The sequence below is a fragment of the Thunnus thynnus genome, chromosome 6 (genome assembly GCF_963924715.1).
Source record: "Thunnus thynnus chromosome 6, fThuThy2.1, whole genome shotgun sequence".
In the NCBI taxonomy this organism is placed as follows: domain Eukaryota; kingdom Metazoa; phylum Chordata; class Actinopteri; order Scombriformes; family Scombridae; genus Thunnus; species Thunnus thynnus.
Window position 1 is genome coordinate 21,755,591 of NC_089522.1, and position 16,767 is coordinate 21,772,357.

General features: G+C 37.3%; 2 protein-coding genes and 1 long non-coding RNA gene across 4 annotated transcripts; 1 reads left to right on the forward strand and 2 right to left on the reverse strand.

Moving 5' to 3' along the window:
• Positions 1 to 629: 629 nt before the first annotated feature.
• Positions 630 to 7,407, reverse strand: LOC137184691 (cytosolic sulfotransferase 2-like). The gene is made up of 9 exons (XM_067592605.1): positions 7,207 to 7,407; positions 6,874 to 6,999; positions 6,241 to 6,379; positions 5,973 to 6,101; positions 2,699 to 2,799; positions 2,484 to 2,610; positions 2,297 to 2,394; positions 1,414 to 1,588; positions 630 to 1,288 (listed from the first exon to the last, which is right to left on the reverse strand). The coding sequence occupies exons 3-9, from the start codon at positions 6,377 to 6,379 to the stop codon at positions 1,176 to 1,178; spliced, it is 882 nt and encodes a 293-aa protein (XP_067448706.1). The 5' UTR covers positions 6,874 to 6,999; positions 7,207 to 7,407; the 3' UTR covers positions 630 to 1,175.
• A 145-nt stretch (positions 7,408 to 7,552) lies between these two features.
• Positions 7,553 to 8,036, forward strand: LOC137184692 (uncharacterized). The gene is made up of 3 exons (XR_010928703.1): positions 7,553 to 7,759; positions 7,836 to 7,917; positions 7,998 to 8,036. It is a non-coding gene; the product is annotated as an uncharacterized lncRNA (long non-coding RNA).
• A 3,774-nt stretch (positions 8,037 to 11,810) lies between these two features.
• On the reverse strand, positions 11,811 to 15,776 carry LOC137184689 (cytosolic sulfotransferase 3-like). 2 transcript variants are annotated; one of them, XM_067592601.1, is made up of 8 exons: positions 15,698 to 15,776; positions 15,185 to 15,323; positions 14,792 to 14,920; positions 14,093 to 14,223; positions 12,866 to 12,992; positions 12,670 to 12,767; positions 12,359 to 12,533; positions 11,811 to 12,261 (listed from the first exon to the last, which is right to left on the reverse strand). In XM_067592601.1, exons 1-8 carry the CDS (start codon positions 15,704 to 15,706, stop codon positions 12,149 to 12,151), a joined length of 921 nt encoding a protein of 306 aa, XP_067448702.1. In that variant the 5' UTR covers positions 15,707 to 15,776; the 3' UTR covers positions 11,811 to 12,148. The 2 variants fall into 2 exon arrangements, with proteins under 2 accessions (XP_067448702.1, XP_067448703.1); XM_067592602.1 differs by lacking the exon at positions 14,792 to 14,920.
• Between the last annotated feature and the right edge of the window lie 991 nt (positions 15,777 to 16,767).

Here is a 16,767-nt window from a genome sequence, read left to right on the forward strand (position 1 = left end):
CTTAGTACTGGAATGAGACACTTGTTCCTCTGAGGGACTTTAAAGTTCTATTAGCTGATATTCTTCATTTTATTTATTATTTTATTTGTCAGGGACAGTGCTTATTGATGAACGTATATATATATATACATATATATGTTAATGAGCCAAAGTTAGCCTAAAAGACAAAATTTTCATCTGTTGTTCCTGGTCAGATATTAAAAGGCATCCTAAAACTAAAATCACATATGTTAGAAAACAAAAAGATAAGATTTTTATAAACACAACATATGAGAGCAAGAAAGAAAGAGTCAGCAAAATGGAAAAAGATGAATCACAGAAAACAACTGATCAATGATTTCAATGAGCCACATCTTCAGCCGGCCTGTGAAAGTGTGATGTGTAAGAATTTCCTTGATGTGCACGGGAAGTGAGTTCCAGTGTTTAGTTGCAATGTGATTGTGATTGTTTTAAGTAGTGTGTCTGTGAGTGTGTATGATGATTCTTTTGTGATTGTGATGTAAATTATCTTATTGTGATCCTGTGTATATTTAACCTGTTTTCAAGTCTCTCTCGCAAAAAAGATTTTGATCTCAGTGAGATTTTCCGAATAAATAAGGCTTAATAATAATTATTTCTTACTATTTAGATTTTAACTTTGTGCACAGTCTGCTACTGATGGTAGTGTTAGGATTCATTTACTTATTGATATTTCTGTAAATGCTGTTTTTATGTTGACTGGTCGACATGATCTGCAACACTGAGGCAATGAAGTCAACACAGAAGACGATATCCAAGTTCTCTTGTGCCCCCGATGCGACTCGCTGCAAAGTTTATCTAATTTGAACTCTTTTACTGGATGGCCTCAGTAAAGAGCAGTCAATGAAGATATATAAAAATAAAAATAATAATAAATAACAATAAAGTAAATACACTTTAGTCCAACTGATTTCCTCAAATCAATGTCATGTAATGCAGTAATGTAATTCCCAAATATAGTAATATCCCATTTAATGTCAATCAAATGTATAAAAAAAGTCTGATTATCATCAGTCAGCATCACTAAAATGAGAAATACTCCACACTGATTAGGTAATATTCCTGTCAATCAAATTTTACATCTGACTCAGTGGCATCAACATTATTATCTTATTAATCGCTTATCATTTCAGGACTTCATTATGCACTTTTTTGCACTAAACGTTAGTACGAAATTGCAGTGTCGGATTCTTCATTTTCTGCTTGTAGTCCTCATCAAACAGTTCATTCTGGGCCACAGTGAAATGGTTTTTCCAGTCACCAACTTTCCCTGGAGAAGCAGAGAGAATCATTCAGATGTCATAAAGAATTCAGGGATAAATGATTTAAGCTGATTTTGGTGCCAAACAAAAAAAAAAATCTATACAAGGACTCTCAGTAGACATTTCTCTGTACCTTTTCTCATGAAAGGAGACACCTTGTGATTCATAAATTCAACGGTGGAATAGTTGTTCATTTTGTTTTCTTTCATGGTGTCAAACTTCACTCCAGTCATGACTCTTTCCTTCTCCTCAGCTGAGGGAGACAAACCAAGGAAGGAACAGAGTCTGTCTATCTCTCGTCCAGAGTCCTGCATGCATTAAAGAATCTCAGCGTTAGTCTTGTGATGCAGAAATCAAGGATACATCGTGATTGTCTTTCTGACCAACAACTTGAAATGTTATATTATTCTTGACACATCTCTGTACAACACTTTTCTATACAACGTACTAAACATCTATATGTTAAAAGAAGTCTGACGTGTTGAAAAATACGCTAATTAGCCGAGCGTTAGATGAGAAGATCGATACCACTCTCATGTCTGTGCAATGTATATGAAGCTGGAGTCAGGAGACGGTTAGCTTAGCTTAGCATAAAGACTAGAAACATAGGGAAACAGCTAGCCGACCAATCCATCTACCAGCACCTCTAAAGCTCAGTAATCAGCACATCTTGTTTGTTAAATTCGTACAAAAACTAAAATGTAAAAACAACCCATGGTATTATGGGGGATTATTAGCCCAGCTCTTTCTTGGTGCAGTGTAGTGACTCGTAGTGACTACAGGAAGGAGCCAGGCTAGCTGTTTTCCCCTGCTCCTAGTCTTAATGCTAAGCTGACTTAACTGTCTCTTGGCTTTAGAGTCATATTTATTAATCTAACTCATGGCAAGAAAGCAAATAAGAGTATTTCCTAAAATATGAAACATTTTCCAATATAAATGCCACCACTGAACAAAGACAGGTGGTTATTGAGGTCACAATTGATTTAACATGGTCGAAACAACTTTTCACAGCTCACCTCAATCAGATCTTCATAGAACATATAATGAAGTTTTGTGTGAGTCTGTTTCTTCTCCCACCAGTTGTTCACATGGTCATACCACGGTCCAAACACCACTAAAGCCACAGAAAAACACATTAAGGAACATATCGAAAATGAGTGGAAAATTAAGCCTCGTTTACACTACAACTACTATTAAACTCACTCTTTCCCTCCATGAAATCCTGTAGAAATGTGCTCCAGTCTCCTGGTTCTGGCTGGAGACTGTTCATGCGGCCAAAGTGGTAATAGGACACTGCACAGTCCTTGGCATTACGGGCCACATAGACTATCTACACAAGAGAAAAAAACAAAATTTAAAGCTATCTGAATCAGAATCAAGTGAGGTGTTTGTGAATTTACAGGCAACATGGCTTGTACCTTGTTGTTCTGCTCCCAGAAGGACTTTGGCACAAACTGGACTGGTAGATGAGTTTTAATGAGACGAGGTGTGGTGGGGAGCTGGTCTGCCAAGTCTTTTCCTTTATGAAGAGAAGGATAATTCAGTGGTAGATAAGAGTTGTTTAATACCAGAGAACAACATGACTTATAGCCAACACAGTTGTGAGGTGCTTCTGAGACATTTCACTTGGCTAAATGAATTTACACACTGAAAAGCTGGTGATAAAAACATTGTTAGAAGGAACATACCATGCACATTTCCAGGTCTATATTTATATTCTGGAATTCTACCTGTATAAATATGCATGATATACAGTTCAAAAAACTACTTATTTATCCTATACTGGCTCTTTATGCAGCCCCTCAGTTCAGCCTCTGTCTGAAACAGCCCCTCGACAGACTTCCAGCAGCTTGGGAGGCTATGTAAACAAACAGCAGTAGTAGGATTTCACTTCTTTTTCTGGTTCTTTACTCAAAATGGAAACTTCTCAAATACATCTGTACATGTTCAAGCTGAAAGTCGATCCAAAATATGTGAGTCGACAAGGCAAACTATCCATGAAACACCTGAAAACCTGAAAACACCAAACCTGAGCAACAACATTAGCAACAAAGGCTACAGAACATTTGTGCCATTTGTGGGCATTCGCTAATGATCTGATGTCATCACAACGAGGAAGTAGAGGTAAAAAGAGTGATCAGAGCGCGCTGAAACCTGGGCTTTTGACTTGCAGGGAGCATTTTTACATATGTCCACCTCAAAGTTTTGAACCTTTGACCGTGTTTAACAGAAGTCTCTTTCACACATAGATCTGGGATAACCTTTCAGGCACCACTAGTGATTTTCACTATTCACACATGCAGCTACATTCAGATACATACACACATACCATGGCAATGCTGGAATAGATGGGCCAAGGGACAGTGCAGCAGATGACAGTCATGCAACACTTATGGATGCCAATTATCATAAAACTCAATAGAAGAAGAAGATGGGGCAAGGCGTGTCCAGTTTTCAGCCATTTTTGAAAAAAGGAGCTTGTATTGTACAAAAGAACTTGTATTGCTTGTTAGTTATCAAATCGCCCACGAAAACATTGGCAAGGCAACTGTAAACAAGTCACGCATTCAAATACGTCATCATCAGAGTCTTATGATTGGTTTGCTCGCTCCATGTGAAAGCATCTCTCGTCAGACAGACATAACCTTTTATGTACTTGTCCCTGCAGTGTTACTGCATTCATTCACAGCACAGCCGCACCAGCATTTTCCCTGAAATGTTTCTGAGTTTTGAGGTGGGAAATTGGTGGTACAGATTTCCCTGAATATTGATCCCTGATCCCATTCACACATGACCACATACAGGAGAGGGGTTATAGATGTCTAACATCATAAGGAGATTTTTTTTAAAAATCACAAAAAGTATAGTATGTCCTCTTTAAGTAGCCTATAATTATCAAGCACAAAAAAGTGAGACAACTACATATTTGCATGGGTGAAATCAAGATAAAAAAAGATATAACTACTGAATACACATGAATACAGAGTCACAATGTTCAGGACACAAAGGTCACTTGTTATAGGGCTGGTAAGACCTCAGGTGCACATTAACTTTAAAGGGACTGTTGACTGAGTGGGTAGCGTTGCACGACTCCACTCCTTGCTGAGAAAAGGTCATATTATCTACTGTGCTAGTTTTTACTGTATCAGAAATATCATAATACAAAAACTCAATATATTTTGTATAAAAATTTAACCTTTAATATTGATACTACATCATGTTTCTTTAAGACATGCAGTAGCTGGATATTTTATATTTTATTTAAAACAAGAACAAACTCAATCCGATTTACAGTAATTTATTGTGCCATTAATGAATGGCATTGACTTCTGAGACAGATCACTAATGAGTATCATGCATGCTAGTTCATGTATAGTGTGTATATTCATGAATGGGTTCAAATGTAAAGTCTTATGATAGCATTGATGCATTAGGGTATTGATGGGCTTTAGTGCTTACCAAACACACGCTGGTTTTTATTTGATCAGAGCTTGTCTGTGTTTCTAAGTGTTATGTATGTTATGTACAGTAGGTTCTATATTTCTTGTTGTGTGTGGTATTGTCATGTTATCATGTGATACAGCAACTAATGGGGATCTAAAAAAACAAACAATCAATCAAACTTGCTACATACAAACCTGACTGACTGTTACTATTGACGTGAGTCAGTCAGGTCCACTAGCAGAAAAAATGGAACAGATGTCAATTTACATGTCTGACAGTCAAGTCAAGTCTAGTCAATTTTTTATATAGCCCCATTATAACAAATCATAAATTTGCCTCAGCGTTGCTTTACAATCTCTACATCATAAAACACCCTCTATCCTTAGACCCTTGATTTGATAAGGAACCCCCCCCCCCGTCAATCCACTTAAGCCAATTGTAAGTTGCTTATCATCATGTAGTAATGAATAAAAGCAATTGGCATAATAAAAATTCTACTTAGAGATGTTTTGGAGAGGTTTGGGGACACCAGTGACATCACAAACTAAAAACACCCTAGCTCTGATAAGGTTAGGTCTAGAGGTCTGAAATTTTATACAGGTATCCACATATGTGGTGATTTGCATAGTTCTGGCATAGAGCATGTCCTCGTTATTGTTATTCAAATATGACTCAAGGACAAGGACCTCTTTTTTGAGCCATATTTAAACTGATGTAGTTTTGATTGTGTTTTAGCCACATGCTAAACAAGCACATTTCCAGAAACTAGAACATGTTACCTTTCAAATGAAGCCTAATACATGGCCTCACAGTTCTTCTGTCATAAGCTTTTCCATTTAGGTATGCCAAATAGGCAAAAATTCTAAAAAAAGGGTGGATGTTAAGAGGCTACCAGGGGAAAAAATGGTGGAGTCAGTGCCAAGTATCCCATTAATAATCGTGGCTACGGCAGAGTCATAAGCTCCTTAGTTTGTAAAATGCCATCAGAAAGCCACCGAGGCAGGTTTTATTTTAGCAGCAGCCCTTTCACCATATGACACGCATAACTGAGTGCATTCATGCAAACAAATTTGATCTGATGGATAACTGAATGAGCCTACAGAATGCTGTTTCAGGACTTTGTACAGTGATTGCAAAAAATAGAGCACTAACTGTCAAAATAACAATTATAATGAAGCAATTATGGCAACTGACGTTTGCACTGTAATATAAATATATGTAAATGTGACTATGACCACATGACTCAACCTGATTGTAGACCAGGTATGCTGATCTCCAGGAATGGCACTCTCTGATGAATAGGACTAGACGCCTGATGCTCTGGACACATCTGCCCAAAATACAGCAGATCCAGGATGTAAGAGACCCATGTGGTTCCTGGGATTAAAACATATGAATACAAGCTGTTCAGTGGTCTAAACATGGAAAATATATCAACACAAGTTGTGTATCAACATAAAATAATAGATTTAAAAGAATAACTACAAGTTCCATAACCTCATACTCAAAGCCCCACCTGCTTTAGGGTAAGTAGCTATGAGAATATCATCTGGTCTCGCTTTAAAGTTCTGTATGTTGTCCCAGTTGTCAGTGAAGTATTTGGTCATGGAGACTCCATGGAAGTCAAACAGTGTAGGCCGAGGTGGCAGCTCCATCTGTGAGAATGATTCATATTAAATTCAAATATCAATATGATATAATGGCTGCGCTGCCAGGACTGACACAATATTTGTCTGGATTTTATTTTATTTTATTTTATTACCAAAACAAATTAGTCAGTTATCATCTAGTCCGGTCTAGAGTACTTGTCAATTTGGAACTGGCATTTGCAAGTAGAATACTGGTTAGAGACTAAAAATTAACAACAGTAAATTATTTTTTTGTGTTAATTGCATTTAAGAGAAAAAATGACAATGCAGCTGACCACACCTGTAGTAAAAACATTCATGGTGCTTTACTAATAGAGGGAAACTCAAAAATTACATCATTTCCTATTCAGCTAATGCTGACTGTTCCCCACCCACAGCAAATAAAATACCCAAATACACAAAAGAACAACATTAACCTGCTGCTTACACTAATTTGTTAAAAGGCAATTTAAAAAAAAAAGTTAAAATAAATTCATGAATCCATTTAACCTTTACTTTACCTTTTCTTTAAGCGAAAAATGTGCTGATTCACTGTTGCAACCCCTCTTTCTGGTTCACTCCTCAACAACTCAAATATTCTCCAGGTCGTGAGTGAGGTGTGTGTCTCCACATTTCACTCATTAATCCTGTCATAAACAGAGAGAGGACCTCAAGTGGTTTGATTCAATGTTTGCCATCTAGGATCTATAATTTTAAGAGCATGAAGTCTAAAAAATATCATTACTCTAATAATCTACCAAATAACTGTTCACTGCCACACATTTGAAACATACATATTTAAAGCTATACCATGTTGTTTTAGTGAATATTCAAAGTCAAAGAAATCCACTCACCCTGATGAAAACAGTGCTTGTGTCTGGATCATTCACAATGAAGAAGTCAGTTTGTTGTGTAATAGTCACAATGACATGTTAGACAACTTCCTGAAACGCATGTGGGCATGTACGTAGCAACCTAGAGTGTGACTGACTGGTCAAATATGTGAATCACTGCTTATCAGATCACAAGTAAAATCTATTACTGCAGGTTAACCATTTGAACTCTGCAATAGAAATGGTCCACCAGTGCCTACATTGGTATTTTTGCTTATTGTACTTTGCTTAAATGCTTCATATCCCTAAAATCTGTACAACCTAAGCTAAAAGGTTATGTAAGCCAATAAACCATAATGATTGGTATAAGTATTGAAATTGTGTCATAAATTAAATAATAGATATTTTCCCAGCTTGGGTGATTGCGGCCGTTCCATTGGTTCCCCTGGCCCAATCAAGAGGGAGGCTAATCTATAAAGGGGAGAGGTGTCCATCTTTCTGCCTCTCACTCTTTGGATGGCACGCCCACTTCCGGCTGCCGCGCTTCCGTCTGACGGTAGCTCACCGGTTGCAGGTAAGTGTGTGTTGGCTACACCGTTTGCGTTGGTGTAGACTGTTTGGTTGGCGCTTCACGAATTTCATCATTGCAGACTTTTTGCTGACTCCCCCGGTCTGTCAGAACCCGGTGTTTGATGCATCGTTAACGCTCGTTAACAGATCACTTGTCGGACGGTATGTATGCCACATGCTCTGTCTCCTCAAGCCTCTACTTTTTTAGCCTGCCTGTGTTAACACGGCTCTGTTTACTATAGGTACGGTTAGCCATCACGGCTAACCATAGCCCAAGGCTCTGCTGCTGTCCTTTCCAGCCGGTGTCGTGGCTGCAACAGCTCGTCGATCTGCTCTCGGGAGCGGGTGTGTGTCGGCCTGGGTCCCAATTGTGGGGTTAATTTAATTTGATCAACTTTGGGTTGGGTTATCTTTTCTTTTGATTTCCTATTCAGTTTGCTATGGTTTGTGGTTTATTTTGCATTAGTAGTTTTATGTAATTGTGATAAGTTGTATACATCCATTGTTTACTTAAGTGGAATTTGGCCATGTTTATTTATTTATTTTTTTTTTGTATTGTTTCATGTGTTTTTGGATTTACCTTGTTTCATTATATAATGCTTTTCTTTGCTAGCTTATTTTTGGTTTCATTCTACTTTGGTTAGATTAGAATTAACTTTTTTCCTTAGTTTAATGTTTTGGCAGCTTAGGGTTTGTTGTGTCCATTTACTTAGCTGCCAACAGTATTTTTATTTAGTTTTGTTTATTTGGGTTTAGGTTTCTTTTGTTTCTAATTTGTTGTCTCCCTTTTCAGTTGCTGAGAGCTGCCGGTGGTGGTCCCTGGTGTCCTTGTGGTGGTTTCCCTTTTTGAGTGTGTGTGTTGCGCACCCCCTTTTTTTGTTTTTTAGTTTTTCACATCTGATCGAGGTGATTTTGTGTTCCCTGGATTCCTCTCACTCCCGACTCACGTCCCCATACTGGTAAGCCTCAGCACCGATCAGGTTCCCCCTTTTTTTTTTTTGTACAGTTTTAATTGTTATAATAAATAAATATATTTTAACTGGAACCATGTCCTGTCTGTCTATTTAGCAAACAAACCTCTGTGCTTTGTGGGTCATTTCACCACCTTGATTATTCCTAGGGTGAAATTCCCTAGGTGGCGTAGTTGTAAAGTGTTCTAATGACTCCTCGCTCGCTAGTCCTCCCCCTCGTTATATCGCCACATAAACATGTCTGATTGTTGACTTCTACATGTTCTGGTTATATTCCTAATAAAAAAGTAAGATGGCTCTAAGGGCAGCTCTATATCTACATTTTTTAATTTCATTTTGTATGTTTTGCTAATATCCTAATTTTGGACACACCTAAAATATGTGTATGGTCTCCTACCAGGCCTCAGCCCCTCCAGTACTGATCTGAGGTGCCAACAAATTGATATGATGAGGGATCCAGAAAAATCTCATCTTAACTTTCCATTGGAATTCCTTCCAAATGGGACTATTTGTTGTTTTTATGTCCTGATCTGCATGATAATTCCCAGCTTACATCTGAAATTAGCATTCTTTTCAATTTAATTTTCGGTCTTGTTTTTCCACATGAATTTAGATAGCCATTTGTTAATTGTTTTGAATGTTTAGAAATTGAGACATCTAAAGGGAGAGATTGGAACATAAAGAGCAGCCTTGGCAATATGTTCATTCATGTTGTTTCCACTCACCCAATAAGGGATAGGGGGAGGACTTCCCCTCTTGTAAGGTCAGTTTTTATTTCATCCATCAGTTTCCAATAGTTGGCCTTGAATAACTGATGTGTCAGAAGTTATGACAATTCCTAGGTATCTGAACCCTTGGTTATGATGGGATGGGCAGTAGTGTGTTTGTGTTTATTAGCAATAATTCATAATTATCATAGATAATTAAGAATTATGAAAATAAGATATTGTTAACCTTAATAATTAGGGCACCAACTGTTGGATCTGTGAGGAACACAGTTGATTATTTGCAATAATTATCAATTATCAAAGATAAACTAATTATAACAATTAATAGAATTATTAATATGAATTAACAAATACGGGGCACCACCCGGAAACCGGAACCAATAACCAAACAAGGTAGTCTCATAAAAGGAGTTAACCTTGAATGTTAATATCTGAGAGATATCAACATTCAAGGATGAACAAAGAAGGGTGAGTTCAAGCTCTGACTCCTTCAATCAGACGCTTTTCTGTGACGCACGTTGTCTGGTTTCTGATCGACAAAGCAACTTACTTTCTCACTCACGGTGGCACAAACACAGCAGTAGTCCCGAGTGGGACAAACTCAAAACAGTTTAGCGTGGTGAACACAACTAAACAGGCAGCAAACTTAAAATACTCCTAAGAGTAAGCAGGAAAAATGGACTCGGCGGTCCGTCAACTCACACAACAAGAAACAATAGCAACAAACAACTCCGCTGTGCAGGAGCCTCTCCGCCAATGAGAGACTGTATGTTGACTGTTCCCTGCTGAGGTGTGAAAATCGCAAAGCATCCTTGGAAATGGAGTTTGCAATGGACTCCCATTGTCTGTAAGCAGCATTTTGGCGCTATTCCTTTGTCTCGGGGGAAACAAAGGAAAAAGCACCTCGTGGTCAAGCCTCACAGGTTACATGTAGGCCTTCTCTGTGTGACCTTGTGGTTTGAGGCCCAACAGTTAGACCAGTGGAATTTGAATCTTCCTGCTTGTTGTGCAGGCCAGTGCCCCCATCAAGATCATTGCTTCAGACTTTGATTGGTTAATTTCATAACCTGAAAATTCTCCATATTCCTTTAGATTTCTTATCAATGCAGGGACAGAAGAAACTGGGTCACTGATATGTCAATACGTCATCTGCATAGAGTGAAATCTTGTGTTCTGTTCGATCTTCATCTTTTATACCCTTTATACTATCATTTTGTCTATTTAATGCTGCTAGAGGTTCAATATTTACAGCAAAGAGCAAGGGACTGAGACAGTCTCCCTGTCAGACTCCCCTGTCCAGGAAAAAAAATCCGAACAGCATCCGTTCACTCTGATATGTGACTTTGGATTTGTATATATAACCCTTACCCAATCCACAAACTTCAGGTGGAATCCCATATTAGCCAGCGTTTTATACAAAAATTGCCAATTCACGGTATTGAATGCTTTCTGTGCATCAAAACTGACTAGCATAGAGTTTTGCATATTTTTCTTGTTATAATATTTAGTATTCTCCTTATATTATTAGCTCCTTGTCTGCCATGGATAAAGCCTGTCTGATGTGGATTAATTAATTTTTCTATAATTGTTTGCATTCTTTTTTCCAGAATATTGGTCAGCAACTTTTGGTAGTTACATAGCAAACTAATGGGTCTATGCCCCTCACAGAATGTTAAGTATTTATCTTCTTTGTAGATCACTGATCTAATGGCCTCTGACTATGTAATTGGTGGGTTGCCTTTGGAGAGGGTATAAGTAAAAACTTTAGTTAATATTGGTACTAAATCACCTACGAAGCATTTATAAAACTCTCTAGGGAGTCCATCCTTCCCTGGAGATTTGTTGTCTCTTAGTTTTTTATGGCTTCCCATATTTCAGTTTCTGTAAACTCTGATATCATTTGCAGTACTTCATCTTCTGACATCGAGGGTAAATATAAACCAGCAAGAAAAGCTTAAGAATTGTCATTTGTTGTTTTTGATTTAGGCTCTTCCTACAGATTTTTATAGATTATAGCATCATAATCAGGTCAAAACACTTTGGTTTATGACCATACCTGCAAAATAATCACATCAGACAGCCCCAGCTGTACTTTGTGTGTAGTGCTAATTACAAATCTAAGATTATACCTGCATACAAGGGCATAGTTTCCACTGGGGATAGTGGAGACATGTCCCCTTCACACTTCAAAATCCCATTTCTGTTTGTTGTTGTTTTTTTTTTTTTTACTATTAATATTTTCCTAAAATCATGCAATCATTGAACATTAATCAAAGACAAGGCAGTAAAGGACAGATGCAAATTCAACATTATCTACCAAATTAAGTGTAAATAAAACAAACATCAGTACTTTTTTTCAGGAATTTTTTACACAAACACAGTATACATTTCCAACATAGCAAACCAGACAAAGACATAGCTACAATTATTTAATATACATACATACTTCTCAGCGATTGAGAATAGGCACAGTGGTCTAAAAATGTTTTGGAACCACTGTTTTAGACACGATAAGTTGCTTGATCTGCTTTGCACTTTATTGTAGTCTACTGGTTTAATGACATAACATGAGCAACAAGTTGGGTACACACTCCATACCTCGGCTGTCACACTAGAAGCGACAGTAACTTAATTTTAACATAAATTTGCCACACAGTATCCATTAAATGATCTTCACATATACAGCAGTCCTGTTCAAATTTTAGTATGGAACTGAAGTGTGGGATCCTTCATCTTTTTCATGTAGTCTTCATCAAACTCTTCATTCTGGGCCACAGTGAAGTGGTTCTTCCAGTCACCAACTTTTCCTGCAGAACAACAAAGATTCAGTCAGTTATTTTAGCTGAAGGTGGATATCTGGTTTCTTTCCTGGTCACATATACTGTATAACATTATTCATTGTACCTTTTCTTATGAAGGAAGATATTTTGAAATCCATCCCTCTATATGTTGAATGATTGACCATGTTATTCTTTTTCATATTATCAAACTGCACTTCCCCTCTAATTCTTTCCTTCTCCTCGGCTGAAGGAGACAAACCAAGAAAGCAGCAGAGTTTGTCTATTTCCCGTCCAGTATCCTGGAAATGCAACGGTCAAATATTATCATCATATTATTAAAAGCTAGCAGAACTTTGGAAAAGTCATGTGAACAAGAAGAGACTTCTAAATCACACAAATACAAGTAAAGACATCTTGCAAAAATAAATAAATTACCTCAATAAGATCTTCATAGAAGATGTAATGGAGGTTTGGATAAGTCTGTTTCTTCTTCCACCAGCCGTTCACGTGGTCATACCAGGATCCAAATACCACTGAAAAAGTAAAAGAATATATAAAAGCACTTGCAGAGTGTGGAAGAAATATGTGCATCTCCAATGCAAACAACTCTGTCACTGTATTTAATACATACTCTTTCCCTCCATAAATCTCTGGAGGTAACTGCTCCAGTCTCCAGGGTCTGGATTTATTTTGGTCATGCGTTCAAAGTGGAAATAAGACACCACACTGTCCTTTGCATTGCGGGCCACGTAGACTATCTACACAACAACAAAAACACAATTTGGTTTAAAGACTAAACTGTTGATACTTAAAAGGCATTTTTATTCTTTTGTGTAAAGTTTTTATATGTGCTGCTGACACCTGTGACATTGTTTCACAACCAGAGGTTATTCAGTGTCACCAAAGGTCTTTTGGTTTCCAGAGGACAACATTCACCTCAAATGACTGTTAATGGATCAGTTACATAACAGGATTATTCAAAATACAATAGTGACAATATTCTTTCTCACATAAATTTCAATTTCTTCCATTAGATGTCATGATTTCATACACTTTTGGTCAGGTGTGCCGTGTAACACTATGTGACTGTGCATTTTCAAACCTATAGTTTGTTTCCTCTGGTCCGAATCCATGGATGAAGGTCCTGAAGAAGCTCCTATCTGCCAAATTAATTGCTGCAAACTGCTGCAATAAATTAACGGGCAAGACTAGACAGAAGATTACATATACAGATATGGCTGAAAAAAATGGTACCCTTCCACCTTTTTAAAAAAAAAAAAAAAAAATCAGCTTGGATCTGTATTGAAGTTTTCCTTGGTTCTATATCAACCATTTGAACAATCCCTCTGTTCAAGGTCCCTCTGTCCTTCTGTGTGTGATACTAATTAAAACACAATAGTCTGCTTAAAGTATCACTACAAATCAATTATTTCTTATAACGTCTAAGGGGTAACAATCATTTTGTCCAGGCTACTGTAGAATGTCTTTGTAGAATAAGCATGAATTCTGTTATTTTCACAACTTTTTATATTTTGTTCCACTGCAAACCAAACATACACATGTATTGATAATAAGATATATTTTCATTTCAACACTGTTAAGGGTGAATGGTGCATTATTTTAATAAAATGCAAGGGTACCAATCATTTCGGCCATGTCTGTATAATCCAGGGTCTGAAGAGACTATCTCTCCAGCTCCAGGCCACTCCAAAACGCATTCCAGTCAAAGTTAATCAATGAGATAGTCTCGACATGATAGAGAACAGTATATTCCCTTAGATTGCACTATATAAGTATCCTCCCCTATCTCAGCTTTTTCTGATCTTGAGACAATGGAAATAACACACCGGGAATGTACCTTGCAGTTTTGCTCCCAAAAGGACTTTGGCATAAACTGGACAGGAAGATGAGTTTTGATAAGTCGAGGAGAAGTGTGGAGCTTGTCGGCCATTTCTGTTCCCTTGAAGATCTGTGGAGAAGACCCTGATCCTGGAAATTATTAAAACAGTTTACATCACAGTGATTCCTTCAGTGTAGTAAATACAGTGCCTGAATAAAAACATGATAAAATGCTTTTATATAGCTACAGAAGGGAGGTGTGCTCAACTGCACAAGATGTCTTGGCAGTGGACAAGCATAAAAAGAGGCAGGAGCACTTTGACTTTATGCAGCACAGACTTTATTCCATGAACTGATGTTTCACTACAAGCGTGCCTTCTTCAGACGTGCACATCAGAGTTTAAGTGCTACAGAAGACAAGCTTGTGCTGAAATGTCAGCTCATGAAATAAAGTGAAATTGCTACTGCCTCTTTGCAATTTTTATGCTTATCTGCTGCCTACAATGATAAAAGGCTTGTGAACATTTCTGATGCGATGAAGATAAATGCATCACTGACACACAACCTTTACAATAAAACACAATGAAACAAAATTTAATGTGCATTTTTAGTTTACAGACTGAAGCAAAGGGTGAAAAATTTCCACCATGGCCACCACAAGTGTTTGTGTGCAAGTTTGTGACATGAAATATGATGAGTATGAGATTGTTTGCTAAACCTGGCTGCAAATAAGGCACAATGATCTCTAAGTTAGGCACTCTTGTATAGATAGGGATGGATGTCTGACGCTCTGGAGATGTCTGACCAAAGTACAGCAGGTCAAGGATGTATGAGACCCATGTGGTCCCTAAAAGAAGAAGAGGAGAAAGAAAGTCAAGTCAATTTTATTTATATAGTGCCAAATCATAACAGAAGTTATCTCGGGACACTTTTCATATGAGCAGGTCTAGACTGTATTCTTTAGAGACAGTACTCTTAGACTATCCTGACCCCTCACCTCTATACATACATCTTTTTAAGAGATTATGGACTGACCTGCTTTAGGGTATCACCTCCATATACACATCTGTTAAAGAGCAGTTACACATGCTGTTCATGTTTATGGACAGACCTGCTTTGGGGTATGATGCAATAAGTATATCATCTGGCCTGGCCTGAAACTTTTGAATGTTCTCCCAGTTGTCTGTGAAATAGTGGGTCATTGACACTCCGTGGAAATCAAACAGCTCCGGTCGAGAAGATAAATCCATCTTTAAAAAAAAAAGGAAAAAAGAGACATGAAAAACATATGGTGGTGTTTGGTTTCATACTAGAACAATCTGATTGTAGGGAAAAAGGACAGACTAAAAAGAAAATAAAAGTAAGGGAAAGTAGTAAATTAATTCAAATTAACTTTGAGATTGTCTCAGGACATAAATAATTTTCAAGACGCATTCATGTCATTTCTCAAAATGAAGAAGACAAACAGCAAATTTGCATTTACATATTTGTTGTGTTTAGCTCCATGTTGAATGTTAAACAAGTATTAAACTCTACTGGAAAATAAAACAAAGTGTTTTAAAAAAAAAAGGAAAATTATACAAATTATCGTAATTAAACGCAGTCATCTGGAGACATACAGTACCTTGTCCATTGATGTTCAGTTTGTCCTCTGATCACTGTTCGCTTTATATAGCATTTATACCTTTCTCTTCTTATCTCACCTACATTAGTTATACATCAAATGTACAACTACCCTCTCGTTGCCCAACTGACCTTGGTCTTTATTTTGTTTTCTAGTAACTCATTGTTCTTATGGCTTATTCATTCACTATACTCCTGCTTTTACAAAAACATAAAGTTCACATGGTTGTCCTCAATTTTTTAAAAGGAGACTAGCAATTCTTTATATTTTCCTTATTGTCAACAGATCAAACCAAACCAACAATGAATTGATCCTACTTACAAGTATCGTGTGTATATCCATATCCAAACATAACAATAATAATAATAAGCTTTATTTATAGAGCACCTTTCATGACATAAAATGCAGCTCAAAGTGCTTTACAAAGAAATATAAAACATAGATACAGATATATACATATGCACAAGCACATAGATACACACACACACACACACACATACATATATATATACATATACATATGTATGCGTATATATATACATACATAAACATATACATACATATACACAGACACATACATATTAAACGGGATAAATATCAGTTAAGACATAGTAAAGGAGTAAAAGACAGATTCTAGAGAAGGGATTAAATTATAGGTATAACAAAATCAATTAAAGGCAAGGTCATAGAAGTAGGTTTTGAGTTGCTTCTTAAAACTGTCAACCGAGGTGGCCTGCCTGATATGAGGAGGGAGCATGCTCCAAATCCTCGGTGCATAACAACTGGAGGCAGCATCGCCATACTTCTTGCTGTTCGTCAGTGGCACCTTCAGCAGACCAGCACCATGCGATATATCCGACAGGCAATCTGACAGGTAAGAAGGTGCTAGCCCATTCAGAGCTTTAAAAACAAGTAAAAGAATTTTAAAATCTATCCTCAATGTTACTGGGAACCAGTGCAAAGATGCTAACACAGGAGTAATGTGACCTCTTTTACTGGTTTTTGTTAGAATTCTTGCTGCAGAGTTTTGGACGAGTTGCAGTCTATCAATAGTTTTTTTTGGCAAACCA